Source organism: Triturus cristatus, chromosome 4_2 (assembly GCF_964204655.1).
Source record: "Triturus cristatus chromosome 4_2, aTriCri1.1, whole genome shotgun sequence".
In the NCBI taxonomy this organism is placed as follows: Eukaryota; Metazoa; Chordata; class Amphibia; order Caudata; family Salamandridae; genus Triturus; species Triturus cristatus.
This window is the reverse complement of record NC_140586.1, coordinates 963078081-963103816: the sequence shown is the minus strand read 5'-3', so window position 1 is coordinate 963103816 and position 25736 is coordinate 963078081. Positions and strand designations below refer to the sequence as shown.

Sequence of the window (25736 nt, the reverse complement as noted above, 5' to 3'; positions counted from 1 at the left end):
TGTTGTCAGCCCAGAAACCTGGAACAATAGGGGATGGCTGCCCAGCAACATCAGGTGCCTGCCTGGAAATATCAAGAGAAGAACGTCTGCCCTGGTGAACCCTGGTCTGCACTACAAGACGACTGCCCTCATAAGGACTGCACCTGATACACACTTTGTGCTTTACAGAAGAAGACTTTACCTTGCTTCAAAAGATTAAAGAGTGGACTCCCTGAAAGCAACAGTTAGAAAAGAGCTCCGAGTACTCACCTGCAACAACTCTACCACGACAAGCCCAGCTGACTAACTTCACTTGGACTTTAAAGGATTTGACCAGGTGCATTATGGGAATTGTATTCCTAAACCTCCAAAAGGCAAATCAGAGCTTCTGGACCCTTTACTGGTGTTGCGGCCCCTCAAACACCCAAACTAAATATCTGGAGGAGAAGGACTGCCCTGCTGGACCCTTGGGCTGCTCAAGAGAGCCCTGCACTCATAAGGACTGCACCTGCTGCACTCACAAGGCTTCCCCATAAAAGGACTCTGCCTGTCTCAAAGGATAAGAAGTGGACTCCCTGATCAGCAATAGGTAGAAAAGTGCTGGAAGGGCTACCTGCAACATCAGCAACAAGGACAACTCCAGCTTGCAAACTACACCCGGATTTTAATTGGATTGACCAGGTGCATTGTGGGAGTTGTAGTGCCAGACCCCAAGAGGGGTCTGGGACTACAACTCGGCAGACATCAGACGCGCCCCCCTACCTGAACACCTTCAGGAAGACCCTCAAGACCAGATCTGCGGACCCCTCCTCCCCCTCAGCGCCTTGAGACCCTCACGGGTGAGTAGCACGCTTACAATTCCCTGACTGACTGATTGAAGAAGCAAACCAGAGATTCTAAACCTTTGGCTTGTGCGGTGGACCACTTCCTGCATCAAGAAACACTTCTGGAAGTGAGGGTAAAAGTATTAAATTGCAGGCGGCCTGAACTCTTGACTTTGCCCCAGTCCAGAACAACCTTTTCTTAACTCTTTGAGTGCTATTTGCTTCTAAGCACTAGTTTTACTTGTAATATGTACAGATTCATAGCGCCGGTTCCTGCATTAGATTTTTGTCGTTTTGGTGTCATTTTAATCATAAAAATATTGGCTATTTCTATAAATTAGTGTCAGATTTTTATTTTGTGTTTTTTCCTACTTATTTACTGGTGTGTTCTAAACCCTTTACACACCTGTCTCCTAAGTTAAGCCTGACCGCTTGTGAGCCAAGCTATCAAGGTTTGAGCAAGGACTAATTTATTGAGACTTTACTGGATTTTATTTGGGATTGTGGAGTTGGTACTAGCTGTTGGTACCTACCTGCACCTACTAACAAACCACATTCCAATTTGCAGTAAGATACAGTGCGGCGTTCAGAAGTTTCTTGCAGTACATTAATATGCAGTGCAGTGGCACAGATTTCGAACAGCTCAGTAATAAGCAGTGCAAATTGAATAGATTTATCACAGTAAGATGTAGTGCAGTGGGACAGATCCCTCACAGTGCAGCAAGATGCAGTGCAGTGCACAGATTCCTCATAGTGCAGTAAGATGCAGTGCAACGTGCACATATTTTCCATAGTGCAGTAAGATACAGTGCATTGTGAACAGATTACTCACAGTGTAGTTAGATGCAGTGCAGCATGCACAGATTCCTCATACTGCAGTAAGATGCAGTGCAGTGTGCACAGATTCCTTACAGTGCAGTAAGATGCAGTGCAATTTGCACACACTCCTCAATGCAGTAAGATGCAGTGCAGCATGTACAAATTCCTCACAGTGCAGTACGATGCAGTGCAGTGTGCACAGATTCCTCATAGTGCAGTAAAATGCAGTGCAGCATGCACAGATACCTCATAGTGCAGTAAGATTCAGTACAGTGCACAGATTCTTCAAAGTGCTGTAAGATGCAGTGTCAAGTGCTGATTCCTCACAGTACAGTAAGATGCACTGCAGCATGCACAGATTCTCAAAGCGCAATAAGATGCAGAGTGCACACAATTTTCACAGTGTGATAAGATGCAATGCACACATTCCTCATTGTGCAGTAAGATCTAGTGTGCACAGATTCCTCACAGTGCAATAAGATGCATCGCAGTGTGTAGAGATTCCTCACAGTGCAGTAAGATGCAGAGCAGTGTGCACAGATTGCTCACATTGAAGTAAGTACAATGGGCACAGATTCCTCACATTGCTGTAAGATGCAGTGCAGTGTGCTCAGATTTCTCATAGTGCAGTAAAATGCAATGCACAGATTCCCCATATTGCAGTAAGATTTAGAGCATTGTTTACATATTCCTCACAGTGCATTAAGATGCAGTGTGCACAGATTTCTCAGAATGCAGCAAGATGAAGTGCACAGATTCCTTATAGTGCAGTAAGATGTAGTGCAGTGTGTACAGATTTCTCACACTGCAGTAAGATGCAGTGCGGTGTTCTCAGATTCCTCATCGTGCAGTAAAATGCAGTACAAGGATTCCTCATAGTGCAGTAAGATGCAGTGCATTGTTTACATATTCCTCACAGTGCATTAAGATGCAGTGCAGTGTGCACAGATTCCTCATAGCGCAGTAAGATGAAGTGCACAGATTCCTCATACTGCAGGAAGATGCAGTGCAGTGTGCACAGATTCATCACAGTGTATTAAGATGCAGTGTAGTTCACAGATCTCTCATAGTACATTAAGATGCAGTGCACAGAATCCTCACAGTGGAGTATGATGCAGTCCAGTGTGTACAGAACCCTCATAGTGCAGTAAGATGTAATGCACACAGATTCCTTATAGTGAAGGAAGAATCGGTGCAGCATGCACATATTCCTCAAAATGCAGTAAGCCACAGTGCAGTGCACATATCTCCTCTTTAACACAAAGGAAAGCCCCCCGAGGCCCCCGGATAGAAGAGCCCAGCTCAGCCCCCAGAGGCCCCCGGATAGAAGAGCCCAGCTCAGCCCCCAGAGGCTGCCGGGTAGAAGAGCCCAGCTCAGCCCCCAGAGGCCCCCGGATAGAAGAGCCCAGCTCAGCCCCCAGATCCCACCGGATAGAAGAGCGCAGCTCAGCCCCCAGAGGCCCCCGGATAGAGGAGCCCAGCTCAGCCCCCCGAGGCCCCCGGATAGAAGAGCCCAGCTCAGCTCGGCTCCTGCAGAGATTCCCTCCAGGATTATTCACTTTATTTCTACAAACACAGCAGAAGGTGCTGACAATCTCCTACCTGAGCAGAGACCTGTGCAGACATGTCCAGGCTCCCTCCTCCTCCTGGGGCTGGGGGGGGGGGGGTAGGTCTGGGGTCTGAGGGGGGCAGGGGCAGATCTGGGGTCCGTGGGGGGTCTGTGAGGGTCTGAAGATGAAGATAACTGCACAGACACACGGGGGTCCTTCCTCCTCTGCAGAGGCCGGAAGTGATGTCACCATCCACTGCTGGTGCTGTCTCTGTCGCCGCTGACCCGGAAGAGGAAACCCTTCTCCCTTTCATCCAATGTGCAGCTCAGAGGGTTTCATCAGCAGGCGAGGAGCGCCCTCTGGTGGCCGCTGACGGAACCGCCGGTGTTCTTTAAATGTCCCAGACAGGAATGTTCTTCCATCAGTTTGTGTCTCACACTTGGGGTCACAGAGTCCCTCAGACTCCCCACAGTGAACCCCAAAGGGCACTTTATGCAGCACTTTGTATTTTGTGGGGTCTGTAGAGAAATATTAACAGCTTCACTTGCAGGAGGATCTTCCAGACACTGGTGCAGAGGACAGAAGTGTGTCTGGTGTTTACAGACAGACAACCGGAAGTGACGCTTGTGTCATTACACACATGCTTGGAGTGAACTGGGCAGCTTCTTTCTACCTCTCCTGGTTCTGTGGGTTATTCTTTATATTTAATATGGCTGTGTGTCCTCAAACACTCCCAGCTGTGGCTCAAAGGAAGTCGAAATTTCTGGTTTAAGAGCCTGGTGCCTCTTCCAGTATTACACCCCAGGCCTCTGTCTGCCAGGCTGTGACCAGAGACTCTCTGTTTGTTGCTGCTGTGGGGGCGTCTAGGGTGGCGCCTTTACCAGACAAACATAGCAGCCGTCTGCTCAGGTTTTAACACTCAGCAAAGGCCGGACATGTGGAACTTTACATGAAATCACCTGTATTCATTTTGAAAATGGCCTTCCTGTGTTGACATTATTCAAATTATTATTAATAAAATGATTATTATTTCCACTTATAGAGCCCAACTGTTACCCAAGAATGTCTTGGCACCTAAGAAAGAAAAAACAGACAGTCTCAGTGGAAAGACTCCAAAGAACCGAATTTGTTAATGTTTGTAAGGCCAGGTTTTCAGTAATTTACACAGAGAAATTGCGACCACCAATCCGTCTCCTCCTCACTTGGGGCACAATAAGTAGGTTGGCATTAGCCAGTGAGGCACAGTGGCGGCTCATCCGCTAAGGTGGAGGAGCGTTGCCCTACTGCTCTTAGAGCAGTGAAAGAGGGAAAAGTAAAATGATAATAACTGAACGCTATCATCACTTTATTTTTGGTTGCTGCAAGGCTGGGTTAGGGTCGGGCAGGGCTGGTGACTAAGGGGGGAGGAGGGGACTATGCACACTAAGTGCGCATGACTGCTTGGCCGGACGTTTGCGACAGCCTGGTAGGGATTATGCACAGGCTCCTACTCTTGATCTTGGCGCCGATCCACGTGCCCAGACCAATCACAACGCTCCATTGCAGTGTTGTGATTGGCTTAGGGGAGCCTGTGTGCCCGGGTGCCTCCTGCATCTTCTTCCAGACTGGATTTAGGAAGAGCAGAGAAGCGAAGGAGAGATGAGTGTGTTTTTAAAAAAAATTCAGTTTGTTCACTTGAGTAGAAAGGGCCAGATCTGCATCCATGTAAACTCCCAGGTTACGACCCACGCAGGTGGAGAATTCATTGGCAGAGGCCAAAAGCCAGCCAGAAAAGGGAAGGGCAGATTGCCAATGGAGCAGTGGAAAATTTCCATTGTTTTTCCTCATTTAATTTAAGGGAATTCATTCCCAGCCAGCAGGAGATATTCCTTAAACAATTGTGAAAGGAGTCAAGCCATAAAGGGCTGGAATAATCGACTGACAAAATAATGTGTGTGTCATTGGCGTAGCTCACTAAATTAATTTCATGACTGCAAATTAGTTTTATCAAGGGTTTCAGATAGGTGGTAAACAGAGAGGGGCTAAGAAGATTAGCCACAAGGACACCTTGCCTACTACTTCCCTAAACAGGTATAAAGAAGGAGGGGGGTGTACATCTCGTGCTCTGCCATCCAAATAGGATGAAAACCAAGTGAGGGCCACGCCTCAAATACCTATTTCCCTCAGCGTAGAGATCAAGAAGTTATGATTTACTGTATCAAAGGCAGCAGGCAGGTCTAGTAGCACCAAGGCTAAAACCAACCCTTCTCTGCTGCTCTTCCAAGATCATCTAACACAGTTACCCAGGCAGGTCCCATGCCATGAGCAGGGCAAAAGTCAGACTGTGCTGGATCAAGTAAATCATGATCTTCGATTAAAGAAGCTTGTTGACATATTTTTTCAAAGTCCAAAAATGGAGCACAGAAATAGGTCTAAAATGTCCAGAGACCGAGGGTCGGCTGATGTGTTTTTGAGATTGGAACCGCCATAGAAATTTTCCAGCCATATCATATGGTGCTGCACACCATGGGGCAGATTTATGTTGGGCTTGCGCCACTTTTACGCCGCCGTTGCGTCACTTTTGTGATGCAGCGGCGGCGTAAACCCTGCGCCACGTTGCGCCCTATTTACATCGTGACGCATCTATGGAGATGCGTCACGGTGTAAAGCCCTGCGCCACATGAAACCTGCGTCAGGTTTCATGTGGGCGTTTCTACTCAGAGGGGGCGTTCTGTCGCAGGAACGCCCCTGAAAAGTGACTCAGTGAAATCTACAAGATTTCACTGAGTCACTTTTCCAACGCTGATGCGTCAAAACCCTGCGCCTGCTTGAAGCAGGCGTAAGGCTTGACGCACCATGTTGTAGATAGGCCAAGTTAGAGGAGTGCTGGAGTTGTGTGTTGCATGCAACACTACTTCAGCACTGCGCCAACTTTACGCCCCCGATGCGACACGCATCTGTTTATTCCTGCGCCATGATGCGCCGCATTGTAAATGCGGCGCATCATGGGTGGCGCAAGGGTAAACTTGCGTGCCGCATGTTGCCTGGCGCATCCCTGCTGATTTGCAGAGATGCGCCAGGCAACATAAATCTGCCCTCATGTTTTAATTTTTTTCCTCAAACTAAAGTGAGAGGGAGTCACACAACTGTTAGAGTGTTCAACTGTATTGGACATGAAGATGGGTTTTCTAGCGACTGGACGACAGAGAGAGGTAGTTTAGAGGTGCTGGATGCATTGAGTATTGTACTAGTAAAGAGCTCTGATTTAGGAGCAGATTTATTTATTTATTTTATTTCAGGAGTTTTATATAGCGCTGACACATCCCAGGGGATATCAGAGGGCTTTACAGCAAAAAACACGACAGAATCATAAACAGTCATAGTACACTCTTAAAAGTTCTGTTCAGGCAGAGTGGAGAAGTTGGATTGAGGAGTTGAGGATCGGAGCAGTGAGGAGTTTGTGGCAGTGGTAAGCCGTCATTAGTAGGGGATTATGAGGGGACATAGAACAGCTATTGTCCACAGGGATGGAGATGACGGTTGAGGAAAAAGGGGTGTCGCCAGAGAAGGAGCGGGAGAGGGTTTTTTGTATGTGTTTTATGGGGAGGATGAGAAGGAGCATGTTGGAGCCTCTTCGGTTCCCTGGATGTCTTTTACTACACCTGCATTAGTGAGTGTAGCTGCAGGGTACTCTGGTTTGCCAGTGTGTAGGGCTTTGTGGATGATGCAGGCCGTTTTGCAACAACAATGCGGTTCAATTGGTAGCCACTTTAAGTTTTGCGGTGCTGGAGTGATGTGTTGTGTTTCTTGGCTTCTGTGGCCATTCTTGCTGCTGCGTTTAGGGTGGTTCACAAGGGGGCTACGTGTGCTTTGGCTGCTCCAGTAAGTGTGACATAGTCTAGTCTGGACAGAACTAGAGCTTGTGTTGTGGTTTTTAGGTCATTAGGTGGCAGGAAAGGCATGATATTGTTGAGGAGTTTTAAACTGTAAAATGAGCCCTTTGCAGTGCAGCTTATGTGACTGCTCATGTTTAGTCTTGAGTCCAGAGAGGTCCCCAGAGATTTGACTGAGTCAGGTAGAGTTCAGGGAGTCCAGGGTGTTTATCCATTCTTGGATCTGTGGGGGGTGGCTGTGATTGGAGAAGACAAGAATTTCATGTTTTTTCTTGGTTGAGTTTGAAGTGGTTGTGTGGAATGATATGCGGTTTCGTACTTTTGTGAGTGTGGAGTTAAGTTGTGAATTTCATGAAGAGAGGATATTTCTAGGTAGAGCTGAGTGTCATCGGCATGTAGGTGGTAGGAGATATTTGCTTGCTTGGTGGTGAGGGGTTCCATGTAACTGTTGATGAGTGTGGGGGGGATATCTGACATATTATCGAAAGACACATTATCGAACTACAAAAATTTCGCAACAAAAATATCGACATCACAATTATCGAAATTGTATACTTAATTAAAAAACTACACTAATATCGACACACCAATATCGTAATACAACTATATCGATCACACAAAAATCGCACACATCAATATCGCAATACTAAATATCGACATAAATAAATAAATATAACACATGTGAGAAATATCGATAACCAAAATATAGACATCAATAATATCGGTTTTTTACATATATCGACTATTCTAATACAAGTAAAACCAATACTTAAAACAACATAAATACTATACTTTCCTAAAACATACATTTTCCATTTATATTCAACTTAAACATAAACATAAAGGTGTCGATTCCGATCCTGGAGAAACCGGGTACGAACCGTCGGATGGAGCGTTATCACCGTCCGACTCGTACCCGGTTAAAATACATTACAAATAGCAAAGTACGATTCGCACGGAAATACTATTTCCGTACAAATCGTACAAAACACCCACTGACGAAAATAAACAGACAAATGTGATCCGGGAAAGCGCCGACGTGACGTCGGGACGCATGCAGCCTGCGTTTCACGAACCAGGAAGTACGATTCGAACCGACGTCATCCCGCACGGAGAATATTTTCCGGCAGCCAAAAACTGCCGGGAAATCAGGACGACGCGCACAAGGAGCACCTGTACGCGACAGAGAAACATGGAGCCGAACCTACGTGTCATCCCGGCCCTCATAGCAGTCGACCTCCTCTACAGGTACCGACGCAGACGCCGCAGAAGGTCAGAACAACACCCAGGGGCAAAGGGGGGGGGGCAGGACACAAAACCCCCACCCAAGTCACACGGCACACATGCCCTGGACATACCTGACCTCCAGGCCCTGGTCACTACGAGGGAGTGGTGGCGTGTCCAGCAAAGCCAGCGTCCGGCACAACGGAAGTGGGTGACGACGCGAACCTGCAACACAACAAAACAGGTACGTACCGTACCCACGCCTTAAGAGCATGGGTATTAGTCGAACCACACCCACATCTACGTCACCCCAACAATGGCGGTACGGCCCGTACCCACGTGCCAAAGGCCTGGGTACGGGCCACACAAGCATTGTACAGCGTGGGTACGAGTATGTACGGACCGTACCCCCACCCGTGTATGTATGGAGCGAACCTACACCCGCGTATGTATGGAGCGTACCCCCACCCCAACAGTGTATGTATGGACCGTACCCACACCTGCGTATGTATGGAGCGTACCCCCACCCCAACAGTGTATGTACGGACCGTACCCCCAAGTGTATGTATGGAGCGAACCCACACCCACGTATGTATGGAGAGAACCCACACCCGCGTATGTATGGAGCGTACCCCCACCCCAACAGTGTATGTATGGACCGTACCCACACCCGCGTATTTATGGAGCGTACCCCCACCCCAACAGTGTATGTACAGACCGTACCCCCAAGTGTATGTATGGAGCGAACCCACACCCGCGTATGTATGGAGCGAACCCACACCCGCGTATGCATGGAGCGTACCCCCACCCCAACAGTGTATGTACGGACCGTACCCCCAAGTGTATGTATGGAGCGAACCCACACCCGCGTATGTGTGGAGCGAACCCACACCCGCGTATGCATGGAGCGTACCCCCACCCCAACAGTGTATGTACGGACCGTACCCACACCCGCATATGTATGGAGCGTACCCCCACCCCAACAGTGTATGTATGGACCGTACCCCCACACGTGTATGTATGGAGCGAACCCACACACGCGTATGTATGGAGCGAACCCACACCCCAACAGTGTATGTACGGACTGTACCCCCACCTGTGTATGTATGGAGCAAACCCACACCCGCGTATGTATGGAGCGTACCCCCACCCCAACAGTGTATGTACGGACCGTACCCCCAAGTGTATGTATGGAGCGAACCCACACCCGTGTATGTATGGAGCGAACCCACACCTGCGTATGTATGGAGCGTACCCCCACCCCAACGGTGTATGTACGGACCGTACCCACACCCGCGTATGTATGGAGCATACCCCCACCCCAACAGTGTATGTATGGACCGTACCCCCAAGTGTATGTATGGAGCGAACCCACACCCGCATATGTATGGAGCGAACCCACACCCGCGTATGTATGGAGCGTACCCCCATCCCAACAGTGTATGTACGGACCGTACCCCCACCCGTGTATGTATGGAGTGAACCCACACCCGCGTATGTATGGAGCGTACCCCCAACCCAAACAGTGGATGTACGGACCGTACCCCCAAGTGTATGTATGGAGCGAACCCACACCCGCGTATGTATGGAGCGAACCCACACCCGCGTATGCATGGAGCGTACCCCCACCCCAACACTGTATGTACGGACCGTACCCACACCCGCGTATGTATGGAGCGTACCCCCACCCCAACAGTGTATGTACGGACCGTACCCCCACCTGCGTATGTATGGAGCGAACCCACACCCGCGTATGTTTGAAGCGTACATGCCCAGACATAGGAGGGGTGGATGCCTATCACTCCCAGCAGTGCCCAGACATAGGAGGGGTGGGTGCAGAGTCCTCCCAGCAGTGCCCAGACATAGGAGGGGTGGGTGCAGAGTCCTCCCAGCAGTGCCCAGACATAGGAGGGGTGGGTGCCTATTACTCCCAGCAGTGCCCAGACATAGGAGGGGTGGGTGCAGAGTCCTCCCAGCAGTGCCCAGACATAGGAGGGGTGGGTGCCTATCACTCCCAGCAGTGCCCAGACATAGGAGGGGTGGGTGCAGAGTCCTCCCAGCAGTGCCCAGACATAGGAGGGGTGGGTGCCTATCACTCCCAGCAGTGCCCAGACATAGGAGGGGTTGGTGCAGAGTCCTCCCAGCAGTGCCCAGACATAGGAGGGGTGGCTGCAGAGTCCTCCCAGCAGTGCCATTGGAACTAAAAGGGTGGAGTACCCACAGATCCAATGGCCACAATTGTCAGTCAGGTGAACAAAGACCCTGCAGTACATGTACCACATGTGTGCGAGGCTGGGAGTACACACATGCATAGTGCCTAAAAGAGAACATGTCCACATGAAGTCATGTCAACAGTCTACATACACAAGTACAGTGATCACCAAGGATGCCACGAATGATGCAGGTGGAGACATCGCTCAGCATGCATGTGCAAAGTTGAAGGGGTCCGTCACACACCCAGCTAATGTAGACACAGCTCAGCACAACATATTGGAAACACCCTGCAGGGAAGATGTCAGGTTACACAGAGGAAGGAACACACCTTGGGACGATGTCACCATGCAGTAACTGATTACATGAACAAAGTAATGTAGCTAACACCTTGTGATGGCACACAGATACCAGGGTCCACCCTATGACCAGCACAAGACTACATTTCCCACACACCCAACACATTATCACCACCCCCAATCATGGAGCAGGTCCACCAACAGCAATACCAGAAAACCAGTAGTGTTCTAAGGAAAAAGAAATTGCTTTATTCAGCATCCAAAAATATGTTTGTCTTTTGAAAGTTCAATATGTACAATGCCCATAAGGCAGTCCAAAGTTCCAATCCAGGTGGGGGACACATTGGGACGCGTGTCCCTTAGCTTGCCTGCACAGTCAGACTCCCTTGTCTTCCACAGTGAGGGGGGGGCATCATGTGGGGGGGAAGGACCAGGCACCACAGGGACAGGAGGGGCAAGGGTAGGCGTTGTGGGTGCAGGGACAGAGGACTCCGCCACAGGGGGTGGGGCAGCGCCAAAGGTGGTGATGAGAATGGCGCTGCACACGGTTGCAAGGTCCCCCAGCGTCTCCCCTGCACCAGAAGGAACCACAGGCCCCAAGGAGGGGGTGGGGTCGGAGGGATGGGTCGCAGCGCTACTGGGGGAGGGTGTGGACAGGGGGGGCGACTCAACTACCCTGACCGGGGACTCCCTTGACCGCTTGCGGGGTGGTGTAACTTTGGGGCTCAGGGACAGAGCGGCCATGGAGGAATCTTTGCTGGACTCGTGGCCAGGAGAGCTGAGGGGAGTGGATTTTAAAGGAAGTGGATTTTGCGGAATGCGGACTCCCACTCTGGCTGCGTGTCTTACGTTTGCCCCCCGACCCAGTGGGTGTGCCTACTTCACCCTGTGTGTGCGTGCCAGGAGGTGTGCGCTTGACCTTCCCTGCTGGTGTGGTGCCTGTGTCTGGTGGGGTGTGTGCATGCTGACGTCTGGGTGTACGTGGGACAGGCATGGGAGTGGGAAGTGTGGATGGGGCAGGGGTAGGGGGTGGGACAAAGCACTGCAGGAGACCCAGTGCTGCAGTCAGTGTCGAGTCTATGGACCTCAGCAAGTTGCATTGGTCAGCCTGCGATGCTGAAATGCCCTCCATGTATGCCTCCATTGTTGGAGGGAGGACCACCGGGGAGTCAGGGGGACCACTCCGGGGCGCCTTCCTACCGCAAAGTCGTAGCCGCTTATCTAGGCTCTTTATCAATAGTAGCACACTCAAAATATTTACAGGGGGATCGAGAGATCCAGCAAGAGTCTCAATGTCTCTGGGGGGATAGGGTAGCGGGACAGTCTCAGTACCAGCCTGGTACGGGGAAGCTCTGCGCCAGACCTTGCGTCAGGCCGAAGGTGGCTCAGGGGATCGGAGCGGCAGGTGCTGGTTTCAAAGCAGCTTGGACGTGGGGAGCCGCGACGGTGTCTGCAGGGCTCGGATGGTAGTTCCGCTTGGGTCGAACCACGACACAGTCAGCAGGGCTCCGATGGTAGGTCCGCTTCGGTTGAGCCGCGACGAGGTCAGCAGGGCTCTGATGGCAAGTTCAACAAGGTCGGGCCGCGACAGCGTCAGCAGGGCCCCAAAGGTTCGTGAAGGTCTTAAAGCACGGTGGAGCCGCGACGTAGTCAGCAGGGCTCAGAGCGTAGTTTCAGGATGAGTCTTTCTCCGTAGGGTCAGCCGCGATCCGATCAGCAGGGCTCTTGACTCCGGGATACAACTGCCATCCTGTTGCGGGGTCGCCCCAGATATAGGTCTGGAGCCCTTTGATGTCCGGACCCTTGTGCCCGGGGGGGCGGAGAGGCCAGGTTGGGAGCGGCCAGACGCCCAGCAGGAGAGGCGCCAGGCCCAAGAGAACTGGAGGGTGATCGCACCTAGGTGTGGGAGGACGGTTGGGGGTCCCATCGATACGGCCCTCCGCCGGGAGTGGTGAAGTGTTCACGTGGTACCCCCTGGTCAGTTCTTGGTGCCTCAATGTCGGGGCTGGGGCCGAGGCCGGGTTGAGTGGGGTCACGTAGGCTGGTGTGCAGGGTCACGTACAATCCAAAATGGAGGAGCCCCGAGGTGCAGGGGACCTCGTGCGGCTTGGCGAGGGGGAACAGGACCACGCCACGAGGCCGGCTCCAACATCCATGTTGTTGAGCACTCGGCTGTGGCCATGGAGGACATTAAGCATCGCAGCCTGACCAACCTGCAACTGCCGCAGGATATCCACAGACTCGGCATTGGCGGTAGCAGTGGAGACAGGGGCAGGGGGTGCGGTGCCTGGCAGGAAGGAGACACGTGGTGACCTAGCATGCCAGGAAGGAACACGAGCAAGTGGGAGGCCGGTGTTGGGAATGGAGGGGGCGGGGTGAGATGTAGTGCTGCTTTCAGCTGTTGGAGCAGCCTCCGCCCCCTCGGAGAGCTTAGCCTCGGACCCGTCAGCTTCATATTCTGTAGTGGCACTGGACAGGTCCTCCGCCTCACTCCCCTCGGCCTCCGTTCCACTCGACGTGCCAGACAAGATAGCACTGCTGGCACTGGTGCTCGGTCCCTCCTCACGGTCCGTGCCGGTGTCTCCCTCGGTTTCCCCCGACGATGCTGTGGGCAAGGTGAAGAGACAGGAAATAATCAGACACCTGTATACATATGTCACATGAGTCAAATCTACATAGGTCACAGTGCATAGCCTGAAAAGAAACATGAGTAACATCTACAATACAAGGTACATATGTAGGCCCTACAACACACAGTTGGTTGACCCACCATGCCACTGAGAAACTATGGAGAGCATGACACAATAGCAAATAACATGACATGGATTTGGACACTTTAGGCACATGCTGCAAAGGTAATACTTAAAAACATGCCCAACATGAATGGGTCACTGCACCTTGAGTGTATGTCCAGACAAACATCACACACTGGCCAGACCTAGCAAGGAGACTTCTGGTTTTGACATGTAGGCCCTGCCCGCACCAACCACCCCCTACAAGATACAATTTGTTGAGACAGAGGAAGCACTTACATCTCTTAGTCTGGGAGAAATACACATGGCCTGCAAGAAAGCCTGATTGGACACAAAATACCCCTGGTGCGCCAGTACAAATGTATCATTTAAAAATACCCATCATCTGATAATTGTACCAAGACACACAGGCACTGGCCCCCGTGAGTAGGAACAATGAAAATTAGGTCAGCCTGTACAGTGGACACATGTAGTACACTTTACGTAAATATAAATGGGGCCAGGGTACAATAGCACAGAGCACAACCTATGCTGTAGACACTGAGATTGTCCACATTTTTGGATTACACACATGATACCTAGGAAAAGATGCCCCGGGGGACAGTAGTGACCACACTACTCCATGGTCCTGAATGGCAATGACTGCAACACAAGCCACCATCCCTGCACTCTGCATATCTCACACTCATGCACATCATGTCACAGGCCACAAAATAGGACATGCTTGCTGTGAGGCATGACACTTTAGAGACACACTCCTATGTCTGGACTCAGCATCAGTGCCAACTGACATGGACCCCACAAGTACTGAACTGGACAGGGCACAGGCAAGGTCACAAAACATGTTACACACAGACCAGGGAACACATGGCAAGGAGGGGAAGGCAGGAAGGACAGCACCGCTATACTGTGGGTAACAGGATCTGCACTGTACATTTAAACCCTGGCAGTGTATCCATGCAACTGCGCACTTACAAATGCTGGTGACACACAACAAACACACATGTACCTATCCCCTTCCTGCTGCTGCTTCTCCCGTAAGTGCCTGTCCATGTCAGGGAAGACCACCGCCAGCACACGCTTGTAGATGTGGGTCAGACGGCGGCGCCCATGGTTCTTACGGCTCACAGGTGAGTCCCCCAGCAGGACGCGTGCGATCCTCCGCGTCCAGCACCGGATATCCTGCCAGCGTTTCCTCACCTGGGCTAGGCGCCGCTTCCGACCATCCGTCTTCCTCACGGCACTGACGGCGTCCCTCCAGATCTGCTCCTTGGCAGAGGCGCCTACCTGTGAGGATGAAAAAGTGAGACTACATCAATACACCTGCCACATGTCACAGAGACACACATTAGAACAATTTTGCTGGTTTCAACAAGGCATAGTATGCATCCAACTCATTGCACCTTTGTCATAGGGACATTTTCCTCTGTGGAAGGCCAAATGCTCTACGCGCCATTGAAAGTACACAGGTGGCATGAGGGGTACGACACAATAAATGATCCAGGCTCACACTGTGCATCACAAGCTACACCAGTATCATGTGCAGCACCTCAAAGCAGTCACATGCCACAAGCCACTGACGCTACCCCAGCAGAGTACACAGACACACACAGGCACAGGACAATCACCTGCCATTGCCAACTGCAGCTACAAACCTCACTCTGCACATGTGCCACTAGACTGGGTGGTGTAACAGGTGTGGGGCTGGCTCATCACCGCAGACACACATCACTGTTCCCTGCTCACATCAGATGGGCAGGGTATATCCATCCCTCATGCAGCTGGGGTGCTACACTCCACATATGCACCCACCCACATGACAGGGGACTTACACACACACACCGATGTCCAGGGGACAAACACATCATTTGGACACTCTCAGCACAGGTACACTAAACAAACACACATCTGTGGGTACAGTCACCTGTCACACTGGGGGGACCACATAATCACATCAGAACTCTAGAAACAACATTCCCAGGAGGATTAGACAGGCAGAATGTGGCATGCACCATGCAGTGATTGTCACAGTAAACACAATGCAAGTGAGGAGAGCAGACATGCACCACAGTATGCTCTGGCTGGGAGACATTAGGCATTCCCCCCCTGGGGCCCACTCTACAGTTCATTGCATGTGTGTCACACCTGGACACAATGGTAGAAGTAACAGTCACAAAAAAGGGGCACAGTCTTTGCTAGTGGACTCAGCACTCACCTGAAACCCTGGTCGACCATACAGCATGGTGTACTGTGGGAGGATGACATCCAGCAATGCCACATTCTCCTCCATGGTGAATGGCTGGGCCCTCTCCACAGACCTGGACATGGTGCCAGGGAATCACAAGCAGCAGCAGTGTTGTGGAATCAAAAGATGTGCAGGCAAGTGCTCTCACATGGGACCTGGCTGCCTTATATCTGCCTTGCTGGCCTGTTTCATTCACAGGAGTACATAGTGATTGGTCATTCACATTTGCATCCTATGTTTCCTCCAATCCCTTTAAACCGACCCCAGTGAGGGTCTTAGCATTTTTTTACAATTGAGCATGATGTCAAGTCAACAACCACTTTGCAACAAAGTAGATTCTTTCCAACCGACTTTTGCTGGCCACCTGATGAAAAAAATTAAAACTTTAAACTCGGTCTCCATGGCAACCAGCATGCATCTAGGGCTTTATACTTGTCCCTCATGTGTCCCCTATGTAATTTTGGTATTCACACACAGGTACGGTGCGTTCCAGGGCCCTAGGGCACCCCAAATGCATAGCAACGGGCCGCACATGCGTGTGTACGGTCCGTATCACTATGGGTACGCATACGCGAGCAAACCCATAGTGATAGGGAGCCTACACGCGTGTGTACGGTCCCTATCACTATGGGTTTGCTTGCGTATGCATACCCATAGTGATACGGACCGTACACACGCCTGTAGGCTCCCTATCACTATGGGTTTGCTCGCGTATGCGTACCCATAGTGATACGGACCGTACACACGCGTGTAGGCTCCCTATCACTATGGGTTTGCTCGCGTATGCGTACCCATAGTGATACGGACCGTACACACACGTGTAGGCTCCCTATCACTATGGGTTTGCTCGCGTATGCGTACCCATAGTGATACGGACCGTACACACGCGTGTACGCTCCCTATCACTATGGGTTTGCTCGCGTATGCGTACCCATAGTGATACGGACAGTACACATGCGTGTAGGCTCCCTATCACTATGGGTTTGCTCGCGTATGCGTACCCATATTGATACAGACCGTACACACGCGTGTAGGCTCCCTATCACTATGGGTTTGCTCGCGTATGCGTACCCATAGTGATACGGACCGTACACACGCGTGTACGCTACCTATCACTATGGGTAGGCCTACGGCAGCACTCCCATAGAGATAGGGAACGTACACACACACTCAGAGCGTATGTACGGTGCCTTTCACACCTGACAGTGGTGACAGGCAGCACACAGAAAGGAATAGAGCTGACATACTTGTCCAAGGCTGGACATCAAGGCATTGTCTGTGCAGTACTACATGTGTGGGGCACAGGTGTGAAAGGCTGTGATGTGGCACATAACTCCTGAGTCGTGAAGGCAATAGATGTATGATGAGATGTGTACAGATGTCATGTGTGATGATGCACTATGTGCCAGACATCCCCTTCACTCCTTTGACATGTGTGCATGTAGTACAGAACACTTGAGATAAGCGTCACTGGCATGGCACAGTCAGCAACACACGCTACTGTCCCCTGATGGCTGCTACCGGGGTTTCCACACCTGACATGTGACTACCCGCGTTGCACGATGTGACTATGTCATGTATGTGTGGTGTGTTCCCATTAGCTTGCTGTTGGCGTTCCCTCAAATGCATCTGCAGTCGCTGCAACCAACATGTGTCTGTGTGTAGATGACCATGGCACACTGTTACGCACACCAGCCCACATGTGGAATCCGACGTACGGTGTGTATGTATGCATGGGACACGGAGTAGCGTAACAAGGACATGTCTGCATACTCTCAATGTCTGTGTGATCAGTCATGACATGTACGCCAAGAAGCTGGGGGCAAGGCCAATGGAGGCTTTGCTGAAAGTTTATACCGCAAAAAGCCTGGCTATCGCCACTTATGGCGCGGCTTTGTGGGGCTATGTTACGCAGGAAATGATCCAAGTAGTAGAAAATAGATTCCTGCGTCTTCTGTTATCAGTCCCCCAATCAACCCCTGTTTTTTCTATCCATGCGGAGGTTGGTTTGGGCTATGTTTCCGATAAATTGAAGTTGGCCCCATTATTATTCTGGGTGAAAACCTGGTTAAACCAGGAAATTTCTCTTAATCATCAGATCCTGAATGACGTCTTAGCCTTAGACCATGTTAATAGAATACCCTGGCTAGAGTATATTAGAGTGGCGTTCTCTAGCATGGGGCGCCCTGAGCTTTTTTCATCCCCATCACTTATAGTCAAAGCAGATATCGCGTGGACCAGGCAGTCTTTCTTAGATAGGCTCACTATGGATCGCGAGGAGAAGGAACTTCGAAAACCAAGTGTGAGAGCGCATTTCTTGCTTCTCTCGTCTCCCTCGCTGGAACCCTATCTAAGTATTGTTTCAAATCCTTTCCATAGATTTTTATTACTGCGATTTAGATTTAATTTGATCCATTATTCACTTGGCTTTTATCCGTCGTGGGGCAAGCCCGAATGCAGCACACCATGCCACTGTGATGACTTCTCATGCCAGGATACTTTGCATTTTATTATGTTTTGCGAGTTCTATTCTGTAAGCCGTAAAAAAAATCTACTCCCAATTTTGAAGGAAGCTGGCTTTTTACAAGTTAGACCTGCTCTGCTATTTCTTCAACAGCTGAGCAGCACTCGTATCATTTTTAGCGTGGCAAATTTCCTGGTGGCTGCTATGCGCTGCAAAGCGAAAAAATCCTTTCAACCTGTGCAATATATGAGTAATTTTTCATGAATGATTTTTAATATGTCTGTATGTTGTTTTTACTATATGGATTTACTGTAATCATATTTGTACTGGCTATGTCATGGTTTGTTCTTTTTTATGAACCTCTGTACTTTTATGATTTTAATTAATCGAATAAAGTGTATTGACTGACTGACTGACTGACTGACTGACCTTCATGGCAAGGTGTGTGGGCTGTCCTAGTTCTATGTCATGTGACCTGTGGCTCTAGTGTTCCGCTACCTGTTTCTGCAATCAACATCCCTCATCTGCTGATATGTGGATGTATGTCACTCCTGTAATGCGTCTGGCTGTTCACTTACACTGGGCCACAGCTAGTTCCATGCCATGGGATGTGGAGGTTCACAATCCACGTTTGTAGCTGGGTCTTGGTAGGAGTGTCACCTGGCTGCCATACGTCTCCAGGGCATGTAGCACATACCTGACTCCGTATGTAGCATATGTGTATTGACAGATGAACATGTGCTCAGTACATAGAAATTGTTGTTGTGGTGCACTCACTTTTCCTTGTCACTTCCAAATTACTGCAGGGCTCCGCCTCTTCGCCGACCAATTCTGGACTTGGCTGACATAAGGGAGAATGACTGTATACGCCGCTACCGCTTCACCCAACTGTTGATTGAGGAGTTGACGGCAAGGCTACACCACACCTGCAACCGCTACACAGGTATCCTACGGCACGGACACCCAAGATGAAGGTAATGGCAGCCCTACATTTTTTTGCCACGGGTACCTTTCAACATACCATTGCTCATGTGGGTGGGATGTCCCAGACCATGTTTAGCCGTGTGCTGCATGATTTTTTAGAGGCCATGTTGCTTCACCTGGATGAGTGTATTCATTTCCCAACTCCTGAACAGTTGACAGGTGTCAAGCGTGGATTCTATGCCCTGGGAGGGATGCCCCATGTCATTGGGTCCATAGATGGGACACATGTGGCTTTGGTACCACCACAGGCAGAGGAGGTAGCGTACAGGAATCGCAAGCACTACCACTCCATCAATGCCCTTGTGGTGTGTCTGTCCAACATGGTGATTTCACATGTCTGTGCTCATTTTCCAGGATCAGCACACGATGCCTACATCATGAGGCGTAGCAGGGTGCCTGAAATGATGACGCAGCTGCGCAACGAACAAGCATGTATTGTTGGTGGGTACACTCTGTCTGTCCTGTATTTTGCATACACTTCTGTCCGACTGCTTCTCCTGACCTACTTTTGTCCATGTTGATTCCATGTAGGGGACGCTGGCTTTCCCAACATGCCATGGCTGATCACGCCTCTCCGCAACCCCAGCACGCCGGCCCAGCTCCACTACAACACCACCCATGGCCGGACCAGGCGAGTGATAGAGAGGACTTTTGGCCTCCTGAAGAGCCGATTCCGGTGCCTACACAAGACCGGCGGCGCACTCCCATATGCACCGCTGAAGGTCTGCAAAATCTTCATGGTGTGCTGCATGCTGCACAACATGGCAGTTGAGAAAGCTGTGCCAATCATCCTGGATCAGGATGATCAGGACCATCCACCCGTGGAGGACGAAGGGCTTGGTGATGGGGCTAGTGATGTGGAGGATGTGGAGCCGCAACAGGACATCCGGAGTCGGCTCATACGCGACTTCTTTGCTTAGTGGTGAGTTCCAGTGTCTGAGTGTGCACGCATTGGTCCTTGTGTGGCATGTGTTGCAATGTGTGTGTCCATCTGCATGTATGCCACGTGAGTCAGAGGTGTGTTTGGATGTGTCACTTGAGTGATGGTGCAATGGATGAGTGTATTTCCGGAGTCATAATTGTGACCTAGCATGTTGTCATCCTTATATGTGTCGAATACATGCACATGCAAGTGGATGTGCTTCTTTTGGCTGACTTCTTGTGTGTCTCTCATCCCCAGGAACTTGCGCATGCCGTCTGCTGGTTGCATCGTTGTGGCACTGCGATTCCTCATGGACCCAGCAACGTGTGCTGACTCAGCGTTACATGCACGGACAAGTTTGGAAGTCTCCTTAGGGTAAGAGATGCATTAGGGGTGTTTTGGGTGTGGTATTTGTTTACAATGTGTGCACACTGCTCCTGTTGCTGTTTGGTTCCTCTGCAGACATGTAGCATCACCATGGGACACATGACATGTAGCTGGATTCACCTGAATAGATGGTCAGACTTGTTGACAGTCATCTGTAATGGGATGGTGGATTGTGATGAAGGCATCAATGTGTGTAACACTGCCCTCGGAAACATAAGGTTTGCATTGGCTTGACATGGTGTGGGACTTCCACATCAGAGGATCAATGGTGTATGGCAGCCTCTCCGTGAGCAGCAGGGGGTGTTTAGCTGTTACCCGACACTTGTGTGCCAGTTCCATGGATTTCAAGCATATGTGGTGCAGAAGGGGGGAGCCAGTTTTGGACCCACATGTTACTCCACATGAACTGTGTATGTGTCATCCGAGTTGCCTTTGCATTCCGGAATACATGACTAATAAAGGTGTCCCTATGGCTCAAAGGTGCCTCTTCTCAGTCAATGCTGGTGTGTTGCCACGGTGCATACGGCATGTCTGGCATAGTTCTCAGTGATAGTGGCTATGGGTCCATGTGTAGAGTAGCAAGATGCAAGCTGTTTGTCAGGGATTAGACTCTGTATTGTGCATGATGTCCATGACTGTGCAGGTATTATGACATGTGCCATCCCCATGCATCCAACGTTGGCCAGGCCACCATCCTCCGCATCCACCTGACTCAAGCTTGCAGGACATGGTTCTGCCACCTGTCTACACATACCTGGGAGCCCCCCAGGACACTCCACATGATCCCTGACCTCTGCGCATGACTGTTGCTGTACTCAATATGTCTGTCGGCATGGTTGTGCGGCCACCCCCTGAGCTGGTTGGGTCCATCACGGGTGTGTATGGTGCTCCATGTCTGTCTTGGATAATACATTGTGACCCATGTGTGTCCTGTGGCAGACTCAGACCCCAGGGTATGGATGGTTGAAGTCATATGAGAACTCAGGCATGGTTAGACTTTACAACACACATGTAATGTAATAATGCAAAATGTAGGCATCATCTCTTGATTGTGAAAGTTTTTATTTGTGTTGGGGTACGTGTTGGGGGGGGTATGACAAGAGGTGCTTTCGAGGTGTGTAGAATCCAAAGTTCACTGGGGGAGTTGGTATCCTTGCCATTGGAAATCATCAGAGTCCATGCCACAGTCTTTGTCAACATTGGTCAGACAGTGACCAGCAAGTCCATGTGGCAGAGAATGTCATTTGCTGATGTGCTGCTGTTGGGCCAGGGGGCCAGGTGCCAGGCCAGGTGTCCTGGGAGATGGTGCTGTTGCGCTGACCCTCACGGTCTTTTCCGTGGACGACCTGCCCTCCTGCGGGGACCCTCCGAAGCAGGCCGTGACGATGCTTGTGATGCTCCGTCGGATGTATCCTCCTCCTCCTGATCCCTCCCTATGGGTGGTGATGTTCTTCGCCTGATGGCACAGGGAGGGTTGCCCATGTTGTCGGCTATCCGACGGAGTGAACGGTTCATTTCCGTGTGCACCGTCAAGAGCGCAGCCAGTCTGTCCTCCAGCCGTCCTTGGTGTCGCTGTTGACTGGCCTTGTTGCTCGGCCTGCAGGGTCTCGATCTCCTCGAGGGTCCCCTTCATCTCGTTGAGGGTGGACACAACCGGGCTGATGCCCGTGGTGTCACGCGGGTATGTGTCCAGGATGTTTCTTACATGGGAATATACCGGTTCCGCAGCCAACTGGTCAGGCTCGCGCCTCCGCCGTCCTCCACTCCCACCACCCCTGCCCACTTGCGCCTGGCCTGCCCTTGTGGGCACATCGGGTTTCCGGGACCCCTGAGGGGTGGCATTTGCGTTGTCGCCTGCCTCCTCCTGGGTGCCCGGTACACCGTGTCCCTCCTGGTCAGACTGGCTGCGTTGTGGTGGTGGGGCAGGGATCCTGGGTTTCTCCTGGGATCTGGCAGGAGTGGGGGTGGTGGTTGGCCCAGTTGTACCTGACGCAGGTGCTGCAGGTGGTTGGACACCAGAGGGGCCAGGTTGGTCGGGGTCGTCCACAGAGTCGTCGCTGCCGGTGGGATCGTCGTCCCGCAGAGCCTGGTCCTGTGAGTCTTCCCCCCCAGTGTTGGGGGGAGATCGACGACGTTGACCTGTGTGTGAGAGAGACACTGTTATTTTTGTTCCATGCAACATCCATGTTTCATTCATTTCAAAGTTGGCACAGTTCCTATGGGTGTTTGGATATGTCTGGCAGTCCGCTCACAGTGCACTTGTGCATGGGTATGTCCCTTGGCCACAGATTTTGAGACTTTACCTATGTGTGACACAGTCTTACTTGCTGCATCACTTGTGACTGCAGTCAGCAGTGGAGTGAGCAGGTGTGGCGAGCCATGCATTGGCGCCTTCTGTGTTGCACTGTACGTGGGCAAATGGTGTTGTTCCACACACTTAGATAATGCAGGTAGGTAACTTATGCATTTGTGACTGGGTTCTAACACACACAGTGAGTGGGTATACTGGGTGTAAGGTTCGGTTTGTGCCTGCAGCACGGATCTACTCGTGCACAGATTGACACATGGCCCAGTGTTTAGCACAGTAAAAAGGGGGGTAGCTGGTGTTCTGCTCGTGCACAGGTTGACACATGGCCCAGTGTTTTGCCATGGAGAAGAGAGGGGGATTCAGGCACTGCCCACCCTTGTCTACATGCACGCAGTCCACCTGCTGACGAGCAGACATTCCCACACCACCCAAGGGTGAATTGGTCTCCCTGTGTATCCCTTTCTCCCTCCCTCTCTCTCCCCCTCTCCCTCCCTCCCTGTGTCAGCCTCCTCCCTCTGTCCGTCTCCCTGTGTCTCCCTTTCTCCCTCCCTCTCTCTCCCCCTCTCCCTCCCTCCCTGTGTCAGCCTCCTCCCTCTGTCCGTCTCCCTGTGTCTCCCTCCCTCTCTCTCCCCCTCTCCCTCCCTCCCTGTGTCAGCCTCCTCCCTCTGTCCGTCTCCCTGTGTCTCCCTCCCTCTCTCTCCCCCTCTCCCTCCCTCTGTCTGTCACCCTCTGTCACCTCAGCCCAGCTTCCTAGGCACACACAGTTTGCAGGTCTTTGAATGGCCCTTGGCTTGTTCATGTGGGTTTGTTTCTAATCTCCAGGCACCCATTGGGTGTAGTGTCTGGGTCTGCTCTGCTGCTGTGGTGGTGTGTGCTGCCACTCTTTCACAGTGTTGGCTGTTCATTAGCTGCTGTTATGTGCAAAATGTGCCTTCACACCCATGTCTTCATGCCGTGCGTCCGCCATTTGCAGGCACGTCTTTACTGTGTGGGGACACACTGTTTGTCTGGCTGTGACCTAGGCCATATGGGCTGAGGGCATTGTTGTCTGCTTCTGAGTTGCACTATGTGATTTTTGAGGCACACACTCCCGCCATCTGGGTTACCGTGTCTTGTATTGGTGTTTTTTGTGGCCTGTGACTTGGCATTGTCTAGCTGGGTGCATGGGGCATGGTGGCGCTAGTGACATGTGCGTGTTTTTGGAGTGTGGTTGAGTCAGGCGATAGCTTTGGGGTGGTTGCGTGCATGATTGTGAGTTTGGTTGTAGATGGCGTTCCCCCATGTGAGGTGAGTTGTTTGTGTACTCACCAGGCTCTCGGAGTCCTTCTACTCCGTGCATTCCCACCGGCGGCAGCGTGGCCATCACCTTCTCCTCCCAGGGATGGTATTGTACGGGTCTGTGGGGCGGCCCTCCTCCAGTGATGTTGGCCTGGTTGTGGTCGTGGGTCATTTTGCGGCGGACCGTCCTCCGCAGATCGTACCACCTGGCTTGGCATTCATGCCTGGTCCTTCTGGTGGCCCCAACAGCATTCACAGCATCGACAATCCTCAGCCACATGGATGATTTTTCGGAAATGCTGGTCTGTCTGACCAATGTTCCAAAGAGCTGTGGCTCGACTATGATGATTTCGTCGACAAGGGTCTCCAACTCTCGGCTAGTGAACTTTGGATTCTTGTTAGTGGGCATGGTGAGGGGTGTGGGTGTGGATGGTTGTGGGGGGTGTGGGTGTGGATGGTTGTGGGTGTGTGGGTGTGGTTGTGAAGGTGTGTGTGTGAATGTGATGAGGGGGTGTTTGTGAAGGTGGTTGTGTGAAGGTGTGCAGGTGTAAGGTGTAGTGGAGGTTGTAGTATGGTGCAGTTGTTTCTCTGTGTGGTCTGGCAGCAGTGGGTCTGTTGCAAAGGATCATGGTTTGTGTGTGTTGGGCCTTTTTATTGGTCCATTGGTGGGTGTGGCTGTGTTTGAAGTTTGGGTGGGTGTGTTATAAGGAGTGGTTGTGTTTTGGGCCTCTGTTTAGGAGTTTGGCAGTTGCTGGTCAGTGAATAGGTTGTATTAGTGTTTGTTGGACATGTTTTGTGGCTTTGTGCGATTCGAATGGAGTCTTCTTGTGTTGTTTTGCTTTGTCCTGGTTGTGTACGAGTGTTTTTAGCATCTGTACGGTGCGTACATCGGCCATTTTGTTGTACAGTGCTGTCCTTTGCTCTGGCTTGGTACGACTCGTACATGCGCGATGTTGGGTGAGGGTGCTGGTGTTGGGGCCTGGGGTACACTCCGTACTTAGACTGGTGGGGGGTGTGTTCGCTCCGTACATACACGGGTGGGGTACGCCACATACATACACGGGTGGGGGTACGGTCCATACATACACGGTTGGGGATACGGTCCGTACATACACTGGAGGGTGGGGTACGCTCTATACATACACGGGTGGGGGTACGGTCCGTACGTACACTGGTGTACATACACGGTGGGGGTACGGTCCGTACGTACATGGGTGTACATACACGGGTGGGGGTACGGTCCGTACGTACACTGGTGTACATACACGGGTGGGGGTACGGTCCGTATGTACACGGGTGTACATACACGGGTGGGGGTACGGTCCTTACGTACACTGGTGTACATACACGGGTGGGGGTACGGTCCGTACGTACACAGGTGCACATACACGGGTGGGGGTACGGTCCATACGTACACTGGTGTACATAAACGGGTGAGGGTACGGTCCGTACGTACACTGGTGTACATACACGGGTGGGGGTACGGTCCGTACATACACTGGTGTACATACACGGGTGGGGGTACGGTCCGTACGTACACAGGTGTACATACACGGGTGGGGGTACGGTCCGTACGTACACGGGTGTACATACACGGGTGGGGGTATGGTCCGTACG

The 25736-nt window shown here is 51.3% G+C and overlaps 1 protein-coding gene across 5 annotated transcripts in view; it reads right to left on the bottom strand.

The window, feature by feature from the left end:
• LOC146839143 (uncharacterized) overlaps positions 1-25736 on the bottom strand; it is a 377863-nt gene that overhangs the window by 118329 nt on the left and 233798 nt on the right. For 2 of the 5 annotated variants that reach the window (XM_085603170.1, XM_085603168.1), the window contains exon 1: positions 3225-3393. The exons of 2 other annotated variants lie outside the window; for them this stretch is intronic. Coding sequence is in view for 1 of the 3 variants with exons in the window: in XM_085603172.1 (XP_085459298.1) it covers positions 3225-3424 (200 nt within the window). In the remaining 2 variants the exon portion in view is untranslated. Of the gene's footprint in view, positions 1-3224; positions 3426-25736 lie in introns of those variants that run through there. One more of the 5 variants, XM_085603172.1, reaches the window with a different exon arrangement.